The sequence below is a fragment of the Akebia trifoliata genome, chromosome 5, assembly GCF_017979445.1.
Source record: "Akebia trifoliata isolate Shusen 1 chromosome 5, ASM1797944v1, whole genome shotgun sequence".
Classification (NCBI taxonomy): Eukaryota; Viridiplantae; Streptophyta; class Magnoliopsida; order Ranunculales; family Lardizabalaceae; genus Akebia; species Akebia trifoliata.
Genome location: NC_141379.1, coordinates 33293459 through 33316332, shown reverse-complemented (window position 1 = coordinate 33316332; position 22874 = coordinate 33293459). Strand labels below are relative to the sequence as shown.

General features: G+C 33.8%; 2 protein-coding genes and 1 pseudogene across 6 annotated transcripts; 2 read left to right on the top strand and 1 right to left on the bottom strand.

The window, feature by feature from the left end:
* The first annotated feature begins 4848 nt into the window (after positions 1–4848).
* LOC147402374 (peroxidase 3-like) lies at positions 4849–11181 on the top strand (annotated as a pseudogene). The gene is made up of 5 exons (XR_015178958.1): positions 4849–4874; positions 6224–6449; positions 7814–8005; positions 9043–9208; positions 10418–11181. The product of XR_015178958.1 is annotated as a peroxidase 3-like (transcript).
* Positions 11182–13491: 2310 nt separating this feature from the next.
* Positions 13492–16765, top strand: LOC147402373 (NPL4-like protein B). The gene is made up of 2 exons (XM_086443995.1): positions 13492–14645; positions 16232–16765. Exons 1-2 carry the CDS (start codon positions 13665–13667, stop codon positions 16484–16486), a joined length of 1236 nt encoding a protein of 411 aa, XP_086300121.1. The 5' UTR covers positions 13492–13664; the 3' UTR covers positions 16487–16765.
* Positions 16766–17642: 877 nt separating this feature from the next.
* Positions 17643–21720, bottom strand: LOC147402372 (uncharacterized). Of its 4 annotated transcripts, none has more exons than XM_086443998.1 (2): positions 21606–21720; positions 17643–18078 (listed from the first exon to the last, which is right to left on the bottom strand). In XM_086443998.1, exon 2 carries the CDS (start codon positions 18041–18043, stop codon positions 17870–17872), a length of 174 nt encoding a protein of 57 aa, XP_086300124.1. In that variant the 5' UTR covers positions 18044–18078; positions 21606–21720; the 3' UTR covers positions 17643–17869. The 4 variants fall into 4 exon arrangements, with proteins under 4 accessions (XP_086300124.1, XP_086300122.1, XP_086300125.1 ...); XM_086443996.1 differs by lacking the exon at positions 21606–21720 and adding an exon at positions 21022–21160; XM_086443999.1 differs by lacking the exon at positions 21606–21720 and adding an exon at positions 19249–19310.
* Positions 21721–22874: the final 1154 nt, after the last annotated feature.

Sequence of the window (22874 nt, the reverse complement as noted above, 5' to 3'; positions counted from 1 at the left end):
TTATTAAGGAGAAAGATTTGTTAACTAGTATAAACTAATTAAAAACTTTTCTGGCATCTAAATATAACAAGTCTTTCATGATATGTTTTTCTAGATAAAACTCTACCATTGTAGCATGGTCCATGTATGGTAGATATAGAGATCGATTTCATTCATTCATGAATTGTTTTTCGTCTTTTTATTTTTTGTACTGATTGTTTGTTGAGTTTGGTGATATAAAATCACTATTATTTTGTTTTTTAAGGTTGATGGACTTTTCCACTTATATGGGGTATTTTGGTGTTTTACTTTCATTAGCATATAAGAAACAAAAGGGGGCCCTGGATGATTGTTATTATCTAAAAAAGGGGGTTTCTCTTTTTTAAATGATTGTTAATGTTCATAAAAATGGATTTTCTCTTTGGTAGTGAGTATGAGAAAGCATTGAGTCTTTACATGTGTATTCTTCTTTTCTTGAAAAACTTAGAAGTTCACTATTTTTAAGGGTGGTCATTATGTTGTTGTTGTTGGTTTGTGACAATAGGACTGAGATCTAGATTTTTTGTTAGGTTCTTACTAAAGTTGGGTGTAAAGATTAAGTGGATTTCACTAGAGTGTTGGAGGTAAGTATAGACTTTCATCATTGTAATTTGTTCCTTAATTAATGGATTTCTACTTGTCAACTTGCCCGTGGATGTAGTCCTATTATAGGTGAATCAGTTGAATCTTACGTGGTGGTTGTATTTATTTTCTTTACTCTCTTTATTGTTACTTTCATTTGCTTTGCAACACATTCTTGGGATTTGGTTATTAGAATTAATTCATTTGTTGTTAAAAAGGATTAATTTCAATAATTGAATTTTCTTATATGTCTTGGGATCTAGCTACAACATTGTTGTTCAAGGTGTTTTATCTATGTCTTATAATAACACAAAGCTAAATTTGTTATCCAATAGATACCCGAAAATGGTATAAAATAAAGATTGATTGAGGCTTGTGTTGAACACAATATTCTTAAAACAATTTTGTTCCCGCAATTTAGTGCGTGCCCACGGATCAATGAACAATTGTCTTCCAGGATACAACAATTACACATGCAGAGGCATCACTTCAATCTACACGTCTAGTGAGCTGAACATTAAGTTTGTACTCTCAAAAAATACATATAAGAAATTAGAATACAAACAAGTTAAAACAATAATGTATATATTAACAATGTTATTTACAAGTTACAAAAGACGAACGACCAGTAATACACATAAAGATGGATGTATTTTTTGTTTCTAATGTAATTGTGGATCTTAACGATTTTCACTTTGAAAACAAACTACATTCTCAAAATGAGTGGGACGATAAAGTATCTAAATATTATAAGTTGAGCATAGAATAATATTTTAGGTTAGGCTACATAATAATGAAGCTAGCTAGTTGATCAACTTAAAGATTAGGAACTGGGAATTGATTTAGATTTGTATTGAAATGAACTTGAAATTGAAATAAGATTAGAATTTTATAAATATCACTCTATTTTAATTTGGATATAAAAGAAGATGTGATTGTGCGGATTCATTGCAAAGTCAGCTGTAACAAGTACTTATCATGCCATTGCACGAGACTTGCAACCAAACACCACTTGAACCAGATTTCTTCATCTAGTTGGTTTAGTGGCATCAAGGCTTCCAGCCAATAACATAGTTGTCAATTAGAAAACTATGGGACATGGGTCAGTCTATATGCTTAAAAAATGTGTTTAAAGGAACTGACCATAAGGTAAAATTTAGATAACATAAGCAAAGTTCACAGATGTCAGGATGTATTTAATAATCTACATATAAAATGAAATTTGAATATAAAACCATTAGAAAGATAGATATCTATGAAAAACGTAAAATAATACCTTTTTTTATTATTATTTAACCCATCACTTTGAAAATTTTAGGTTAAAATAACATTTCCAAACAATGTTTTAATAAGCAATCAATGAATTGGTAAAAAAATAGTCAAATTAGTTGGACACTAGTTCAATCTGGTTAATTAATTTAAATAATAATATAAAAAATTAATGTGATTTAAATATTAGGATTTGATTATTAATTAAGAATACCCAAAAATCATGCCTTGAAATGAAAATATTTCAAAATATAGTGTTTTAAGACTATTCAATAAAATCGATAGTTCAATTGATAGAATATATTGAATCAAACTAGAAGCATTAGCCGATTTGATAATCTTGTACAAACTAATGGTTCTTATAAGATTTCAATTCTATTTGAAACGAAAAGCTTTATTATAAAATTTGGTCGCACCCAATTTTGAGCAAAAAAAATAGAAAATTCGATTATCAATAAAATAAAATAAAATAATTAGAATTATAAATGATTTTTTAGACCAATGGTTTAAATCCTTCTTGAGCTCATGGGCCCCTGTGCACATGCGTGGGTTTATTTAAGTCTCTATCTCATATTCATTAAGTGATATGAGAAGTTCTATACTAGATAAATTTCTTATTCCTATCCGATGTAGGACTAAAGAGTTTCACTAGTAAATTTAATAATTCTATAAACCACATACAACAAATCATGACTAATAGGAGTTGTTTAAAGTCGATTTTTCATTCATCCAAAAGGAATTTTTGACAACTAAATAAATAAAATTATTTTCTTCAATAAGGTGAATAAGTTTTCAAGTGGTCCTGCCTCAAATAAAATATGAGACCTACTTAAATCGTAGCTCAAATAGACCCACTCAATCACAAACTTTGGAAAATTTACAGATTTTTTCCAACAAAATTTAGAGAGAAGAAAAGTCAAAGAAAGTCTTCTCTTGAAACGAAAACTCCTTCCAACTAATCAAATTCATGTTGGGAGAAAAGAAACACTGCACATAGTCTTTTAAAAGTCACAAAATTTCTGGATTAGATCAAGAATACAAATCTAAGTATAGTTGAATTCGTTATGTGGAATGGTTAAAGTAACCAAACACCTCCGATAGGTTTATTCTTCTGGGATGTGAAGAGGGAGACTATCTTCCTTTAGTAACATTTTCAATCGCATAAATGACACCAAAGTGAAACTTCAACCCATGTGGAGTTTGGTTTATGGGAAGAGAGAGACTATCTTCCTTTAGTAACATTTTCAATCGCATAAATAACACCAAAGTTAAAACTTCAACCCATGTGGTGTTTGGTTTATTCTTCTGGGACGAGAAGAGGGAGACTATCTTCCTTTAGTAACATTTTCAATCGCATAAATGACACCTAAGTCAAACTTCAACCCATGTGGTGTGCAGCTCTATATTATTCCTCTAAATCTTTAATAATTCTCCAAAAACGCAATTTGCTCGCACTTGCATGCATCTGTGTATGAATCAAGTTCAATTCGATTAATTTTTAAATATTTTGACAAGTAATTGTTCTAATTTTTTTCATGTGATCATGAACTTTAGACAACATCATTGTGACATCAATGTTGATGGAGATACCATGACTGATATCTGACGAATTAACCTAGTGCAGAGTTGACTCAGCTTGACCGTGTATTAAAGGATCAATGATTAGTACAGTGGGCGAAGTTATTGACTGGCCGGAGGTGATTGGTGACTCTTTGGATTGACTCGACATAGTCATTGATAGGTTATAGGTACATGGTGTTCGATTCCTATAAAATAGGAACCCTGTCTACGTGACATGTTTTTTATTGGAGAATAAATACATTGGGCTGCCTGCAATATAATATAAAAAGCTAAACTAGAGATCGAGTCGGCGTTACTTGACTATGCCCTGTTTAATGGAGGAAGGGGGGGCTACTTCATCGATAGTGTAGCCGCACTGGATCTTGACTCAATAAACAAAGGCAACCAAAACCAATTATAGGCATGGAAGCATTCCAACCATATCCAACTAGAATTTTTTGCTCTAAAATAAGTGAGATTAGATATCCAAACAACATAACTAACCAAATATGTATTAATATATCATCTTGTTGTACATCTAAATGTTTTTATCTTAATAAGCAGACTCCACCATCAATAAGAGAATTAAACACTATGTATCTACATATCTATAAATATAGTTACTAAGGGAAGCGACCCACCATATAAGTTGGCAGGTGAAAACCAGCTAGGTCCAAGGAGGTACAGTGTTCAATGACATATCATAACCATCATGGTCATTATCATTTAAATGGAATCTTTATCACAAAAATTTAGTGGATGAACAAATACTATAATTTCATTCAGTTTTTTGTTTTAATAAAATATTAGATTCGATGAATTATAACACAATGTGAAAACTGAAAAATTGTACAGGAAAATTCGATGGACTAAAGATAGAGATCCAGGAATGTATATATTGACAGTGTAATTTTTCAAGTTACAAGAGATGAACGACTAGTAATACATGTAAAGATGGATGTTTTTTTCGTTTCTAATGTAATTGTGGATCTTAATGATTTCGACTTTGAAGGCAAACTACATTCTCAAAATGAGTCTAAATATTATAAGTTGAGCATAAAATAATATTTTAGGTTAGGCTACATAATAGTGAAGCTAGCTAGTTGATTAACTGAAAGATTAGGAACTGGGAATTGATTTAGATTTGTATTGAAATGATGTTGAAATTGAAATAAGATTAGAATTTTATAAATATCACTCAATTTTAATTTGGATATAAAAGAAAATGTGATTGTGCGGATTCATTGCAAAGTCAACTGTAACAAGTACTTACCATGCCATTGCAGGAGACTTGCAACCAAACACCACTTAAACCAGATTTCTTCGTCTAGTTGGTTTAGTGGCATCAAAGCGTCCAGCCAATAACATAGTTGTCAATTAGAAAACTATGGGACATGGGTCAGTCTATATGCTTAAAAAATGTGTTTAAAGGAACTGACCATAAGGTAAAATTTAGATAACATAGGCAAAGTTCAAAGATGTCAATGCATTTAATAATCTACATATAAAAATGAAATTTGAATATAAAACCATTAGAAAGACAGGTATCTATGAACAACATAAAATAATACTTTTAAAAAAAAAATTTACCCATCACTTTGAAAATTTTATGTTAAAATAACATTTCCAAACAATGTTTTAATAAGCAATCAATGAATGGACCGAAAATTAGTTAAATTAGTTGGACACTAGTTCAATCTGGTTAATTTTAAAAAATCTAATGTGATTTAAATATTAGGATTTGATTATTAATTAAGAATACCCAAAAATCATGTCTTCAAAATATAGTGTTTTAAAATTATTCAATAAAATCAATAGATTTTTTTTGAAAGGTGGGCAGGGTTAAGACAAACCCAGACCAGCATAAGAAGGGGTTCAAGGGGTTTGAACCTAAGACCTTAGGAATAACTTCGACAAGGTCTTATCATTGAGTTAAGTGGTCCTTCTTAATAAAATTGATATTGAACCAATTGAGAGAATATATTGAATCAAACTAGGAGCATTAGCTGATTTGATAATCCTGTACAAACCAATGGTTCTTATAAGATTTCAATTCTATTTGAAATGAAAAGCTTCATTATAAAATTAGGTGGCACCCAATTTTGAGCAACACAAAATAGAAAAATCGATTATCAATAAATAAAAAATAATTAGAATTATAAATGGTGAACTGAGAATTTCATTGTATAATAAATAAAGTTATGGGGTTTGGACGTTAGATTTTCATGAAAATTTTAGTGGAGCTTTCCATCATTATCCAGGTTGATTCTTCAAATTCTGTTTTGGTTAGCGCGAACCCAAACAACCTGTTTTATTAACATTTTTTTATAAGAAAAGAGTAGACGCAAAAGTGCAAAACTATTTGCGTGCCAAACATTGTTAAACCAAACTTTTGATTTATAGTTTTCTCAAAATTACTAAATATTGATTTTTTATTTTTTATTCCTCAAAATAACTAACAATATTATAAGAGCTCCATTCCTGTACTTCCGGGAGTTGAATTGCAAGCTACTTAACTTACATTCACCTTCTTTGGCTGACACATGGCACACCCATAACACTTAAACAGCTGTGTTTCCATTGCGATTCAACGTTTTTTCAAGTCAACTCAATGAAGTTTCTGAGTAGTATCAACACTGAGTCAACTCAAAATTAAATAAATCAAGTCGAAGATGAGAACTATCTTCCATCTGATCTTGTTGGTTTACGCGGGAACAAATGTCACTAGAGTTGTATAAAAGGGAGAACTAGCATTGGAACCATGCAGTCTTGGAGAGAGAGAGTGAAGTAGTAGGTTGTCGAAGATTAGAACTATCTTCCATTTGATCTTGTTGGATTGTTTAGTAGTGTTTGGAGTTATGGGTGTTTGTCATGGAGGTGAGTTGAGGAAGAATTTCTACGAGGAAAGCTGTCCTCTTGCGGAGGATATTGTGAGGAGCATCACCTGGAAGCATGTCGTTAGTAATTCTGCATTGCCTGCAAAGTTACTAAGAATGCATTTTCATGATTGCTTCGTTCGGGTAATCAAATGCTTCATCTAAAGCAAAACCTTAACCATGTTTACGTTCATGCTACCTGGTTTCATTTATGTATATTTATAAATTATTATTTCTTTAAGTTTTCTCCCTAGTTTATATGGTATATTTTCATTGCCTCCTTAAAGTTATAAATGTTAGTATTTCACATGACCCCTGGTGACTAATCGCACCAAGCCTAACGTGGGTAGTATATAAATGGGTGAATTGTCATTTCGTGAGCTGAAAATCAGTTATTTAGGATTCCAACTGATTGTTCATTTTAGTTTCCAAAACATGAATCATCATGCTTTCGTTAGAAAAAATTCAGAATGTAACGAATTCGAAGGTTTTTAAAGTGACTATTCTAATCACTTCAAACATGTGAAATTGTCACTTTAAACATGTTAAATAATCACTTTAAAAATCTCTGAATTCGTTATCGTTTCACATTTTAATAATTAAAATGAACAGTGGGTCATAATCATAAATTCTTCAAAAGTTGATCACTTTTTTCATAAATAAATTCTTTTTAAATTGATGATGCCTTCAATACACACGGGTTCTTATGACTGGTTGAATTGAAATTTTGTGAAATCTAAGATTAACTTTTTCATGAGTAATTTTTTTTTATTAAAAAAAATAAGTAAGGTAGACTCTCCTCCTTCATATGCCACATGGAGAAGTGACTGAATTGACAATTTTACCCATGTATAGGTTTCTCCCATGAATAAGACTATACTTACTCAAAAAAAAAAAAAAATAATAATAATAATAACAGTTAAATACACTCATTAACCTCATAGTGTGCACGGAACCATTTTTTTTTTCCTTGTGTATATAGAAAAAAGTTATAATTCCATGCACACTACCACGTCAGTGAGTATATTTGAGTGTCTTTTTTAATTAGTTTAGCATTACTCTTTTCTGAAATGATAGAGTGCACTTCTTAAAGAATCTCTGATGTTCAAGTAAAATTTTTATCAATGAAGTATTAAAAAAATAAAAATAAAAATTTTGGTCTCCTTTTTGTTTTCTCTTTTTAATAATTTATAATTATATTTATCCAATTATCATTTTCCTGTGATTTTCATATTGATTAGGATAAGTTAGGAAAGGCCCATGTATTGCCCCTATGGGAATCATGCATGTCAATCTCAATATGTTGACCCAAAATCGAGTTTACTTCGACCTAGTCCTAATCCTCATGCTGAAGATCTCGATGTTGCACGTGTCACTATTTTGATTAATTAATGCAAATTTTCCCGTTCACATGTCTTAAACACATGGGTGGTTCACGAAGGGACTCCACCTATGGTTACAAATTCTGATTCTAAGAGCAAATTTGGTTGAATATTGATTTATTTCAGGGTTGTGATGCATCATTGTTATTGAACTCAACTAAAAATAATACAGCTGAAAAGGATGCAACTCCAAACCTAACAGAAGCAGGTTTTGATGTTATAGAAGAGATAAAGACACAGCTGGAGCAGACCTGCCCTGGAGTAGTGTCTTGTGCAGATATCATTACTTTGGCTGCAAGAGACTCTGTTTCTTTCCAAGTAAGTTTAAGTGTGAATGACAAAGAGGGTGTTTGGTTGCAATAATTCACACACACACACACACACACACAAAAAGAGTTATCAAGGCTCAACTCTTAGCTTACTATCACAACCACACTTAAACGTATTGGGTCGACTCAGAGACTGTCAAAATCAGATTAGAAACGTGGTTGAGTTATGTGTTACATGTTTTTTTTTTCCCCGAAAAGACAATAAATGAAATATAATATTAAAATGTCAAAATATTTATTTGTTCAGTCCAAATTGATCGAGCAGAGACAATCATGAGGCTCTTTCCTTTGCACACTATGTTACTTTTCGAGAGTCGAGAGTTTTAATAGATAAAAATGATTATAAATAAATTGTTTGAAATTCATTAATATATCAATCGTTGCGTTCCTGCACATTTTGAAAATTGGATTTTGTATTGAAAATGACCTTGAAAAAATTATTTTTTAACAAAATACTTTCAGATTCCAATTTTCAAAGTGTATTTAATAGACTTTAACATGTGCCCTTAGGGCACATGTTAACAAAACCCAAGTTAAACTATGGTACACTAAATTATTATAAATATTAAAAGATATGAGTATGTTTAGTTTGAATATATTAATTTGATCACCCTCCATGGTTACAATGGCAAGAGTATTTGTTTTAAGGAAAATGTTGGAATGACACAAACAGAGACACAAAGGTGACAAAAATGATGTGGTGACGCGCATATAACCATAGATGCTTTTAACTTGTATCTCGCGAAAAAGCAGCTATGATAATGCATGTGCGTGACACCACATCATTTTGTCACCTTTGTGTCTCCGTTTGTGTCACCCCAACACGACTCTTATTTTAATAACAAATATTTAAACTCCATGAATAAACCAAATTTTTGACAGCACTTGATGCATTTCCATGTCTAGTTGGCGAGAATCCAAGTTGATTCGCGAGTTGGTTTTAGAACAAAGTGATCAACTCAAAATCTAATCTAGTTGACTCGACTGAGTTTTAAAACATACTTGATGATCTTCCCATATTTGCAGTTCAAGAAACCTATGTGGGAAGTAGAAACTGGTTGAAGAGACGGCAAAATCTCACGCCGCTCAGAGGTCCACACCAACATACCTTCACCTGACTCTAACTTCACCAATCTTACGAAAAATTTCTCTAACAAAGACCTCACTGTTCACGATCTTGTTGTTTTATCAAGTAAATTTATCTTAAAATCGATAACTTTGGTCTTGCAGCCTCTACTATAGCGCATGGTATTAAAACTCGGGCTCGCGTCTTGTCTCGTCTAGTTCATGGCAGAAACCAAGTTGTCTCGACAAGCTTTCCGATACATTTGAGACATCTCATTTAAAAATGAAAAAAAAAAAAAAATGAATGTTGGGTTTTAAATCTCGTCTAAAAAATTGACTTGTTTGTCCGTCTCATCCATGCTTGACACTGAGACAACTCGGGCGATACGTCTCGATCTCGTACAAATTTTGAAACCACGCGAATGTTATAGCGCCACATGTTCCACACAAAATACTCTCACATGTACAAAATTACAAAGAATCGTGATTTTCTGACTCCCCTTCTCACATATGTTCCCTGACATGGCATGTGCAGAACCATAGATTTTTTCTAGGGATACACAATTGTACATCCCTATAAATAAGTGAAGTTGTGTATCCCGAGGAAATTGAGGATGCCCTCAATACATTCTCCATCATGCACTAAGATCATTCAAATTCTATGAAATCTGAAATTGATTTTTTGCACAAAAGATTTCTCAAAAAACAGGTATGATTTTAAAATTCTTTTTCAACATATTTTTAAAATATTTATCCAAAAGGGTAGACGTCCATTTTAGTATTTATTTATTTTTACCAAACCAGGTACCCTTATTACTGAATTTATCTTAAGAGTAGTGATAATATGACTCCTCCATGTGGCATACTCAATCGACTCTCTGACGTGACAAGTTCAGGAATCGTAGATCTGTACGTCTCGGTATATACAATTACACTTCCCCATAATAATAAAAAGTGTTTCGCAAGGGAACTATGTATCCCGAGGCATACAGATCTACAGTTCCCGAACTTGTTACGTCAGGGAGTCAATTGAGTATGCCATGTGGAGGAGTCATATTATCATGACTCTTTATCTTAATACACTAATTTTGAAGAATGATGATGAATTCATACGGTGTTGGTACACGGTTGGGTACGCACCTGATGTGGCAAGGGTACAAAACCGCACATCTTTTTCTTGTGCATCCCAATGAAAAAAGATCTATGGTTTTGTGCCTTGCCACATCAGCCATGTTCCCAACCGCCTAGGGACACTTCACTAAATAAAACTAGTAATACCATGTACGATAGTCCAGCCCAAAACCTGGCCCATTAAGATCCTCTACTCTTTTTACAGGTGCACATACAATAGGAGTGGGGCATTGCAATCTCTTCAGCAAAAAACTAGGAGGTTCCGATCCTTCTCTCAACCGAACCTATGCAGCTTTCTTAAGAACCAAATGCCAAAGCCTGTCAGACAACACCACCACAGTAGAGATGGACCCTCAAAGCTCTCTATGTTTCGACAATAATTATTTTGTAAACTTGAAGCAACATAAGGGTCTCTTCCAATCTGATGCTACCCTTCTAACCACTAAGGGCTCAAGCAACATCGTCGATGAGATGCTTGTATTAGAGAATTTTTTCACTGAGTTCGGACAATCCATAAAAAGAATGGGTGCAATCGGAGTCCTCACAGGAAATTCTGGAGAGATTAGGAGGAAATGCAGTGTTGTGAACTCTTTCTAGATACCTATGAAAAAAAATCGTACTAGTTTCAACTATAGATCATACTTGATATGACATAAAATATGAAGTTTACAATAAAAGTGTTTTGAATGACTTTACTAAACATTTTGCAAGTGTTTTAAGTGACAAAGAAAATGAAAGGCATAAATAACTTTTTTACTAAAACATTACTATTTTTCGAAGAGTTGTGCCAGCGTGACTACGCAGAACACTGCATAAAATACTGCACTGACCTGAAGATGTACATAAAACCATAGATTGGGGTGTCCACAGTTCCATGCACACCTCCACGTTAACACTGTTTTGTGTAGTCTCTTCAGCATTTTCTGTTTTTGAGTTAGGGTCCATAGCGGTGTTATATATATTCCTATAGAATGGGAATAGTGTCTACATGACAAGGCTGGATTGGTATTTAAAAACATCAAGCTCTTAAACAAGTCGTTCATATATGGCACGCAGCTCTATGTGTTTTACATTTCAACCAAAATGTGTCACGTAGACATCGTATGTTGTTATACGAACAAAACACCATTTTAGATCACAATTCTTATTTAATTTTTACTAAATTAAAATCATAATGCTTTCAAAGACTTACATTGTAATAATAGTTCACTTTATACCTATGAGGGACATCAATAACTTCAAAGTAACCATATTTATTAGGGGTGCACATGGTTCAGATTGATTCGGATTTTGGTAAAATTGGAATCGAACCAAACATGATAGGTTCTACAAATTTGGGACCGAACCAATCCAATTACCCTATAGAACCAAACCAATCCAAACCAAACTTGGTTCGGATTGATTCGGATCGGTTCTCGATTCTCATACTTTCAAAATAGAAAAAACAAGTATTTTTTCTTTCAAAAAAAGAATCATTTGGATCAGATCATAAATAATGCCTATTTTTAAAATGAAAATGATTTTATGATTAAATTCTGACTGAAATTTGTATAAATTGAAAATTAGAGAAAATTCAATGAGACTAAAAAAAATTACAATTTTAAAATTGGTATTTTGGATGGATTAGTGAGAAAACTAATCCATAAATAGTAGATTGACGAATCCAAACCTAGATTCGTATAGTACATTTCATCTAACAAACACGGCATAAAGATTCTTGTAAAAAAATAAGAAATCAAACTCTTTGAAAAAAAAATTTCATAAATGGGTTGATTCATTTGAGAGTTGAGAGAGAGCTTTGTGTACATTTTTTATGAGTTTTTGTTAGAAAAAAATAAAGGAGATAAAGTTGAAAACTTTGATGAGTTACCTCTTCGTAACATATATATATATATATATATATTATAATAGATACTTCGGATTAGTTTGGTTTTCGGATTGGTTCGGTTTTATTATACTTTTAATTCGGAACCGAACCAAATCAATCGGATTTTTTTATATACAATCCGTACCCGAACCAAACCATGCTCAATCCAAACCAATCCAATCCAAAAGGCTTCGGATTGGTTCAGTTATCGGATTTACCCAATCCAATGTGCACCCCTAATATTTATATGAAAAAACACAATGGTGAATCTCACTTCTTTTATCTCATACATAAAAAGAGGTTGAGATTTAATCTCTCTACGAATCTTAATGAAAACTTTTAATTTTATTGTCTTTTGTTTTCTCTTCCTTTTGAAGAATACATTTTTAACTTTATTGCATTTCATTTTCTATCTCTTTTTAAGAATGTCCTTCTAACTTTATATAGTATATTTATAAGAATAACTTTTCAACTTTATTGTTTTTTTTCATCTACCCCTTCCTTAAAACACCTATCAAACTTTATTATATTTTCTCTTCTTCTCACTTTTTTTATAATACCCCTACAATTATATATATTTTTTCCTTTTACCCCCAACCCCAAAGAGGATGCCTTTGTAGTAGGCACGGTCAAACTCTAGTTCTTTAATGAAAGAGAACTAAAACAATATCGATAATTAAAATAAAATAAGAGTCAAATTGGTTTGATTGACTTGGTAAGATTTCAAATTTTAAAAAAAGTCGTTGGGCCTAAATAGATTACAAAGGAAATATTTTTATAAAAAAAATTGTTTTGATGAATTAAGATTTCCAAAACTCTTAGAGCACCTAACAAATCTTCAAGGCGAGTGCAATCCCTCCCTCCACACGCACATGATAAATTTTGGGATAAATCCTTGAGAATGGCCCCTAAGGTGGGATTCGAACTCAAAACCTCCCATTTTACACCATCATCATATCTTCCACTATAGAAAATATGAGTTACTCTTAAAAGCAATGTTTTGGGGTCCGATTGGAATTCTTAATGAAAACGATTTGACTTATAAATTATGTGAGAATTTCTTTATTGATAATAAATGATGGTAATTTAAGAGAAAATTATATGAGAATTTCACCAAAACGTTGAGGTGTATATCTAATTCTAAATCACCCAAAAATATATTTAGATCATTATTACTTATTAAAAGCTAATGTCATGTATCCGGATGCGATTTAGTTAGGTAGAACCACTGATGCAAAGCGTCTCTAATCATTATTAGATGAGTCGTGCTGGGGTGACACTAACGGAGAGATTCGCGGAAAAAAAATCTACGGTTATGGGCGCGCCACCACATCATTTTTTTCACCTTTGTGTCTCTGTTTTTGTCATTCCAGTATTTTCCTTATTAGATTTGGGAATTTTGATGACGTGACCGCGTTACAAGGGGACGTCTCCGAAACGAAAACCCACTACGAGTGATCCTAGAAGTCGTCAAAGTCTGCTAATAAATCCTCCTTCAGTTCTCATCAAATCTAAAGTTCTTATTTCTTATTCTCCTCTGAATTTAGCGAAACTTCTGACAAATTTAGAGACGAATTTCGCAAAGATGATGATCAGAATTCGTAGCAGAGATGGCCTAGAGCGAGTATCCGTCGATAACCCCCATATCACAGTTTCTGACCTTAAAAACCTAATAGAGAACCAGCTGAGAGTCCCCATATCTAACCAAACCCTATCGACGAACCAGAATTTGCTTCTCGCCAAAACCCTAGAAGACTTGAATCAGTTCACAGACATGTCGAACCCCAAAACCCTAATTTCATCTCTTGGAATTTTACATGGTTCGATTATATATCTGACTTACGAGGGTGAGCGATCAATTGCTGGACCGATGGTTAGCCCAGCTGGATCGTTTGGTCGGAAGATGACCATGGATGATCTAATTGCGAAACAGATGAGGGTTTCAAGGCAGGAGAATCCACATTGTGAATCGGTTTCGTTCGATCGAGATGCTGCGAATGCGTTCCAGCATTACGTGAATGAATCGCTTGCTTTTGCAATTAAGCGTGGTGGGATTATGTACGGAACGGTATCGGAGGATGGAAAGGTTGAGGTGGATTTCATCTATGAGCCTCCACAACAAGGGACAGAAGAGAATTTGATTCTGCTAAGGGATCCTGAAGAGGAAAATCTCGTCAATGCGATTGCATTAGGGTTAGGGATGAGGAAAGTAGGGTTTATATTCACACAGACGATTGGTCAAAATAAGAAGGATTATACAATGTCGAATTCGGAGATTCTTCAAGCAGCCGAGCTTCATGGGGAGAGTGAGCTTGAGGAGTGGGTTACAGCCGTGGTTAAGTTGGAAGTTAATGAAGATGGGGGCGCTGATGTGCACTTCGAGGCTTTTCAGATGAGTGATACGTGTGTTAAATTGTTAAAGGAAGATTGGTTTGAGAGGGAGTGTGGGGCAGAAGTTGATCCAAAGCTGTCTCGGATGAAGAAGGATGTTGTTGTTGGGGTGAAGGATACTAAGGAAGTCGACAATGATTTCTTCTTGGTTGTAGTTAAGATCTTGGATCACCAGGTGAGTTTAATGTTGTTGATTCTAACTGAGATCATATCTGAAATGTGACATCATGACCTTTAAAATGGGTTTTCAATGTAAACACCAAGTGATCTTGTAGGCGCGCCTAGGCGCTGAAGGAAAAAAAGAAAAAAAAAACAAATTTATACTTCTAAAAGTAGAAAAAATATGGAAATTTTTATTACATAATCTTGCATATTTCTGTTGCAATTAGAAGCTAAGAAACGATGCAATAATGACAAGTTGGACTCAATTACCTTGTATGATATAGATGTCTGACAAAAAATATAAAAATGGAAATAGTTCATAAGGATTATGATTTGACTGGCCTCTACTGGTGGAGCTAATGAGCAACAATCACAAAATACTAGATCATGTCACACAAAGAGTAGACGATTATACAATTTGGTAGCTGAAGATGAACCAATTTGAATCATTGTTTGATTTAACTACTGGTAGACAGGTGGGCCTAAGGTTGGCAATGCATAGGAGGAAGTTGATCGATTTATTAACTATGATGATTAATTTGGTGGATGCTATGAAGTCTGATTTTTGTTGATTTGGTAGTTTAATTTTGTATAAACAGTTGTGGGCTTCTATTGAACTATCATGCGTGGAACTATGCCATTAAAATATTTTGAATTTTGTGTATGTTTTGGCATTATGGCCGATATTTTCTTTTTCCACACAGTTCGGTAGATATTTCTTTCTTTTTATTTGACTTATTTTTTACAAAATAGTATAATTGAATATAAAAATTCCTGCGTAGGCATTGCTTATCTAAAGGACCACTCCTTACAAGGCTTTTGACTACACGGGTTTTGATTCTAAATTATGTTGCAGTTCATGCAACTAGGAAACATGTTATTGTAATTTATAAATATATATGCTTCATAATTGGATCATTTCTTAATATTAGCTTGGTCATACTTGCTGCTTGACAATATAAGGAAGACCATTGCTTACCCCCAAAAGGAGGAGGGGGGAGGAAAACTTAGAGAAGACTATTTACTAACAAGCATACTAGAGATATTGAGCTTGAGACTGAACCAAAGAGGCACATGGATGAGCTGAAGAGTTTTAGGGGTTAGTCGATAGAAATGGATCTTTAGATTGTGCTTGTATAAAGTCAATGTAACAAGGGCACAAGCACATTTTTTGATGCTTGACATGGGTACAAGGTGTCTGACATGATGCCTTTGAGAAGCACAAAATGGGAATGCGCACATATAAATGTATTACGAAGAGATTTGATGCAAGTACCCCCATCTGACCTAAATACATTTTTTCTCACTTATATTTGTGCTTCTTCTCCAAATTTGACTGATGATGAGGAATTTTTTATTATATTTGTTATTTCTTATATGAACTTTTCTTTTGATCGGTATTCTTACGTAAACTTTGCTGATGACAAAGAGATCTGATGCAAGTACCCCCATCTGACCTGAATACATTTTTTCTCACTTATATTTATGCTTCTTCTCCAAATTTGACTGATGATGAGGAATTTTTTATTATATTTGCTATTTCTTATATGAACTTTTCTTTTGATCGGTATTCTGATGTAAACTTTGCTGATGATGCAGGGGCCACTTTCATCAACCTTTCCCATTGAGAACAGGATTACACCAGTGACAATGAGGGCACTGAAGAGTCACTTTGACAGGTCGAAGAGCCTTCCATTCGTAAAGCGGATTTCAGATTTTCACTTGATGCTCTTACTGGCCAGGTATTTAGATCCCAATGCCGATGTTCCTGCATTAGCGGAGTGTGTGAGGCTGCAGACTACAGTCCCAGAAGGTTATCAACTCCTAATCGAGTCCTTGGCCAGTGCTTCTTGATACTGCATGCCTTCTTGCCTAACATCGTGCCGTTGAAGTTGGATGTATGTTTTTGGAGATTTGTTATTTAAGTTAAACCTAAGGGTAGCACTTTGGTGGGATATTTAATGCCAGTATATTATGAAAATATGTGCAGTATGATTATACTCTCAATTGATATGTTGGATTAAAACAACTAGAATCGGATTCTTCAAGGTTGTGCCTCTCTGCCTCAGCCTTGGATTGACCATGATCGAAAGTTTTTTATTATTATATATGAATCATGGATTGTTGTTCTTTTGCATTTGTTTTAACATTTTGAATTCACTTTGTTCTTTGTTATAACTATTCATTTGACTCCATGAAATTGGAATTGGTTAAGCTATTATGCGTCATTGAGTGGGGAGATTGGTCCTCACTAGCAATTTCTGCAAATCATGCATGATTTGCAATTTAAACGGACATCTCCATCTCACCTGATTTTGTTTTGCACTTTGGATCATGATGCAGCAGAGGTAGTCGGCTCGGTTTAGTGCAACCAAAGGAGGAGCCCGACTTTGAAATTTTAGTAGAACCCTCTTCTCAACATGACACGTGGCTTTTTGTATTTATTTCACACCCTTCTTATTAATTAATATTTGGGATACCTCGTTGGATCCACCACACCGGGCTGGCCACTTCACCCAACCCCAGCCCCCAAGGAGAATGCATCTAGGGCGAAAAATAAATTGATTTGATGTCGTCCTTCAATTCTGAATATCAAAACCAATATATCCTCCATAATGCAGTATTTAGTACATACATTCACCCATACCATCATAAGGAAAGAAGGGTGTGTATTGTTGATTCAAATTTCCTATTAAATGTTATTTTAAATTATAAAATTACATTTTGAATGGATGCATTTAGTGCTTTTAAATCAATTAATTTTATAATAACAAAATATTATTTTTATTATTCAACATTATCTTGGAAAGTAATGATATATAGATTGGCGAAGTAAAAAAAATGTGAAGGTTACATAGTGCTACAAAAAAGGGAGGGTAGGGGAAGAGACCAACCTAAAAAACTACGACCCAAGCTAAACTTGACTTCACATTGAAATCTGAAAAATCCCAACCTAGGGTAGAAAATATGCAGCCAAGCCAGAACCATGGTCGTGCTGGGTCCATCTAAGTTGCAAACCTGATTGGTGATCTTAAAGAACAGAAGATCTCTTATGCCAAAACATAAGAGATCTCTTATGCACCATCCATGTTTATTACTATACAGCAATTTGAAGTATGAACTGTTTAACAACTACATAAATACTGAAGTAGCCAACAAAATCTTAAACAAGTAAACTAGCTGAGAAATCTATCACATGGGAACAAAGAGTTTTCTCTCAAAGATCAATGAGGGTTCTCACTTCATCTTTGCCTCTGTAAAAAGAACATGACGATTCACACGAGGGTCATACTTTCGAAACTCAAGCTTCTCTGTCATCTTACGTGGGTTCTTCCGTTTCACATAAAAGAATCCAGTCCCCGCAGCAGAGACAAGCCTGATGAATATTGAACCACCCTTTGCCTTACCCATCCCTTTTCAGAAACCACAAAAAAATCCAATCAAATCTGCAAAAAAAAAACCAAATGCTTCATAAGAAGAAAAAATATATTCGCTCTGGTTTAGACGAACTCAACATTTAGAAAATGGAAAGTTCATAACCATGGTTTAGAAGGGGCAGGCATTGACAGCTTAAATGTAGGAGAGTGCAACCATTGTTTTACCATGCTCAAAATGTTTCAAAGACCAGCCCCACAAAGTAAAAGTACATTGGAAAAATATGCTTCACGAATAAGGAACGCTTGCATCGTGACAGGATGATGGAAAGCACCTTAGCAACAAAAAAAAAATGGATGATCGTAACAAAGACACGGATATGTGTGTCATTGTCTGACACAGCTACAACGTGTTTGATAGACTGACCCCAAAAACCCAATATGCCACATTTCATATAGCATATTCCATATATGAAAGTGATTTTTTGGAATGCTTTGGTTCATGAATAATGATGAATGCACAGAGTTTTTTGTACGCGGCTGATGTGTCAAGGGGACAGAACTGCAGGTCTTTTTCCTGTGCATCCCGAAGAAAAAGATCTATGGTTTTGTGCCCTTGCCACATCAGCAGCATACTAAAAACCGCGTGCATTCATCACAACTCTTAGTTCATATAGGTATGCCTGACACATGGATACGACCTGGTGACTGATACTTCAAATTCTTAGAGTCGTCAAGTCTGCGAGTTTTAATACCACAGACCTGGGATCAAGAACCTCACCTGACTTGTATAGAGAAAAAAAAAACGAATGTTAAGAAGTCTTTCTCCAAACCTGTATCCTGATTGCACTGTTTGGCGTGTCTACTGAACCTTGAATCAAATACTGATTTGGGCAAGTAGATTTGTATCTACCATTTGCTGTCACATTTTTTGACACTAAATACGACTTGGATAATTTACTCACAAAGGTGAATCATATCAGAAATCCACAAAGCAGAACCAACAGTGACGAGTAGCACCTCACTCCATCCAAAATTTTAAACCTTGGAGAGTTCAGATGGACCGTCCCTCAGGTTCTGTTGAGGAGGTCTTCCAGGCCAAAAATGAAACTAATCAAGACTCACTAGAAGGATCCAATTTAGAAATTTCTTTGATTGTTCCCTTATTCTGTAAGTCCAAAAAGTAAGTGATTGAGGCTCGTCAAAACCTAATCATTCAGAAATTCTGAGTTGACCTCTGACCTAGAGAAAGGAAGAGAGGAGCTGCTTTTCATCTTCCCACATTGACGCGAGTATCTCTGATGAAATGGAATTAAAACCTTAATAAAAATGGACAAAAACGATATAGACCTCTCTTGGTCCAATAAGATTCATATCTAAGGTAGAATCATCAAAATGTTTTGCCTTCTCGACAAAAAATTCCCCATAACCTATTTTATCATAATCTGTTGTGTTAAGCCAAAAAAAGAAAATAGCTTTTTTAAAAAATTACTCGTACAACCATAACACGATAAAATGGTATAAGCAATCTTTACCTATTATCACAAAACAGAATAATAGAGAGAGATGGTGTGGTACTTGCTATTTTTTCTCCTCTTTTAAACATTGATTAGCAATCATTTAGATTTATTTAGTTTTATTTTTATATTGCTATAGCAGTCGCAAATACTTTATTTATTACTACTAGCACTAGTGGAACCGACTAATATAGTTGTTTTATGTAACCCAATTAGTACCTATTTCTTATTTTAATCAATATCCATTTAACATTCCTCTCTATTACTTGCAGAATACCTCAAGCAATGACACCACTCGGGCATTACATGCTTCACAAATACCACCCATAGTAATCTAATATATAAAGGAATCACATAAAACACAATTGTTTTTCTAACTAAAATACAAGAAAATTCACAATACCTCTCACACAGATCAGTGTAAATTACTATATGCATATTGTTTTAAAGTTATTCACTAAAAGTCCAGTAACCCAAGATTCTTCAATCAACTCCTTTAAATCCTAAATTCTTGTTCAAATTCTACTTCAATTGAACCTTGGTTGTCCAACGCCAATTCTTGGTATCAGAGCAAGTGTTCGAACCTCGGGAGAACTTGTGGATTCAAAGTAGTTATTCTTATGGAGTCAAACCCACTCAATCACAACGAAAGGAATTCACGTTCAAATACAATAAAGGGTTGGAATTTTATGGAGCAAAGGTTCGGGAAAAAAACCTCGTGAATGCCATGATGGTGACAATATGTTCGATGATTTCCAAAAAGAGTACCTCTATGGCTAAGGTTAGAATATTGTGATAGCAAGAACCTCACAGTTCTCACACATAAAACACATGGAGCGTATCAGTTGAACCTCACCATTCAAAGTGGTGTAATAGAGATGGAACACCAGGCTCCTGCTCAATATAAGGGTAGACCTAAGAACAAAATTCACCAAAACTGTTGATTTGCACAATCAAAGTTTTAAGGTCTTTGTGGGGTACCCCCATGATGTTCTAGTGCAGATTACAACATGTAAAGCAATCAAAAAACCAATAACGTTGCTAATATGCGTTTTAATGCAGACAAGAAAGCAAAGCTACAACACCAAATACCACGAAGCGATGAGTAAAACTCTTCGTAGGTTTCATATGAAGAATTATTGGCAAATGGGTCCTTTTTCAACATTAAAAAAATCTAAGAAAATATTAAATTGTAAACTTATTGGAACCCAGATAGCACTAAAAGTCACAAATTCAAAGAGATATGAATGCTCATGCAATTAGCAAAATACAGGTGAAAATTGTGGTACAATTGTTCATAGACGTGGAACTTCCTTCTCATTTTGGCTTACTTTTTTGGAGAATTTTTGCTCACATTTAATCAGTATAAATTTAGATTTATAAGTTGAGAACATATGTTGGCTGCACATAGGTTAGCCAAAAAAAAAAACCTCATCTGAAATAGAATGATGGAACAAAAGAACACTGAAAAAAAAAAAAAAGATCGAATCTCACTTACCTCTTGTTCTCGTGGCGGCCGTTAGAGATGGAACTAAACCCAAAATCCCTTCGAGTGGGAGAGAGGGGGAGGGAAAAGGAAATGGGTAATTATAAAAGCACCCCACGAATTAATAGGGGCAGCCCACACATAGCCAGATTTTTTGTCTTATAAGAGTTAAAAGTTCTGAAGGACCTGAATTTTGGTGAGGACATGGTTTAAAATCTCTTTTTTTTTTTTTTTTTTTTTTTTGTATCGTTTCGATTTTTCCAAAATTTTTGAAACGGTACTGAAACTTTATCGAAAAATTTCAAGACAAACAAGACATTTCAAAATATTAATATTAATATATAAAGAAGTCTTTTAGAAAAAACCTTAAGCCAATGCGGCATTTCATTCTTTAAAAAGATAGGAGCATCTCAAATATTTTAAAAATATGAAGGAGAAAGTGGATAAATCATCCAAACTTTAAGACAAGCCCAATGGTTCTCAAAATAAGAAGTCAGAGTTGATTTCCTTAAAATACAAAATCAAATAACTTATTCCATTTTGTTAACTTCAATTTTCAGAGAGAGAAAGGGGAGAAGAAGAAAGATTTGACTAACCTAAACTCCGATGGCATATGTTTGTGTCATGCCGACTATCTAGGTGCTTTTTGCTCTCTCTCTCTCTTTCTTTGTAAAGATGATCAAGATATCACTCTTTTAAGAAAAATCAAATGAAACTTGTAATGTTTCAATTCTATACTCATGTCATCTCGGAATGTTGAAATTCTGAAATGAAACAAAATTTTAAACAATGGGTGAGGATGACCTTTGTGACGAGGAGATTATCCTCCCCAAAAATCATTTCATTCCAAAACTTTTAACCCATAAAATAAAATAAAAATGAATGATTCACAATTCTTGAACTTATTTCAATGTGGTTAGAAGTGTCAGAATGGGCTATTTTTGTTAGGGAGGATCTCCTCATCATAAAGATCATGACACCAAAAATCAACTCATTCTGGAACTTTTAACCCATACAAGATAAAATAATTCGATTACGATGTGGGTTGCCCTTATTAATTCATGGGGTGATTTTATAATTACCCTAGCAAAAATGTATAACATAGTTTTTAGAACCAAGTATCTTGTCTCGATATCGGACAAGTCAAATTGTTTACATGGTTTTATTTAGAGTCGTGCTAAAGTAACATTGAAATGTACATCGATTTTGACATTTCGATGTGGTGGTGCACACAAAACCATAGATGATTTTCATCGAGATTCTGACATTTTGATGTGGCGGTGCACACATAACCATAGATGTTATTCCCTCGTATCTCGATGAAAATCATCTATGGTTATGTGTGCACCACCACATCAGAATGTACAATCGATGTACATTATAATGTTATTTCAGCATTATCCTCAATAATCTCACATTGGACATCTCCAAAATCTCAAGGAGGTCAGACCCAAATTCTAACATTCTTTTCCCACTCAATTTCTCCATAATAAATTCCTCTCTAACCTCTATTTGTTGAATTTTCCTTTAAATCCCCCCTTTCATCTAACAAAGTTGTGGGGTATCTTTTTAGAAAATCTCCCACCTTGTCTAGAGTAGTTTCTTGAGGGTGATCCATCGATTTCCCAAGGTACATCCTAACACCCAAGTCAGTCAATAATTTGACAAAGTAATACTATATATATTTTTTAAAAGTATGTACCTCAATTCTTTGTGGAGCTCTTATAATTGAATATTAGACTAATTTGATTATTGTGTGCGAACTACTATGATAGAATAGTGAATTACCATGTTGGGTTCGAATGGATTAATTTAGATTTGGGGATGAGTGCATAGTTTTAAAAATTGCTTAAGATCGAGATAAT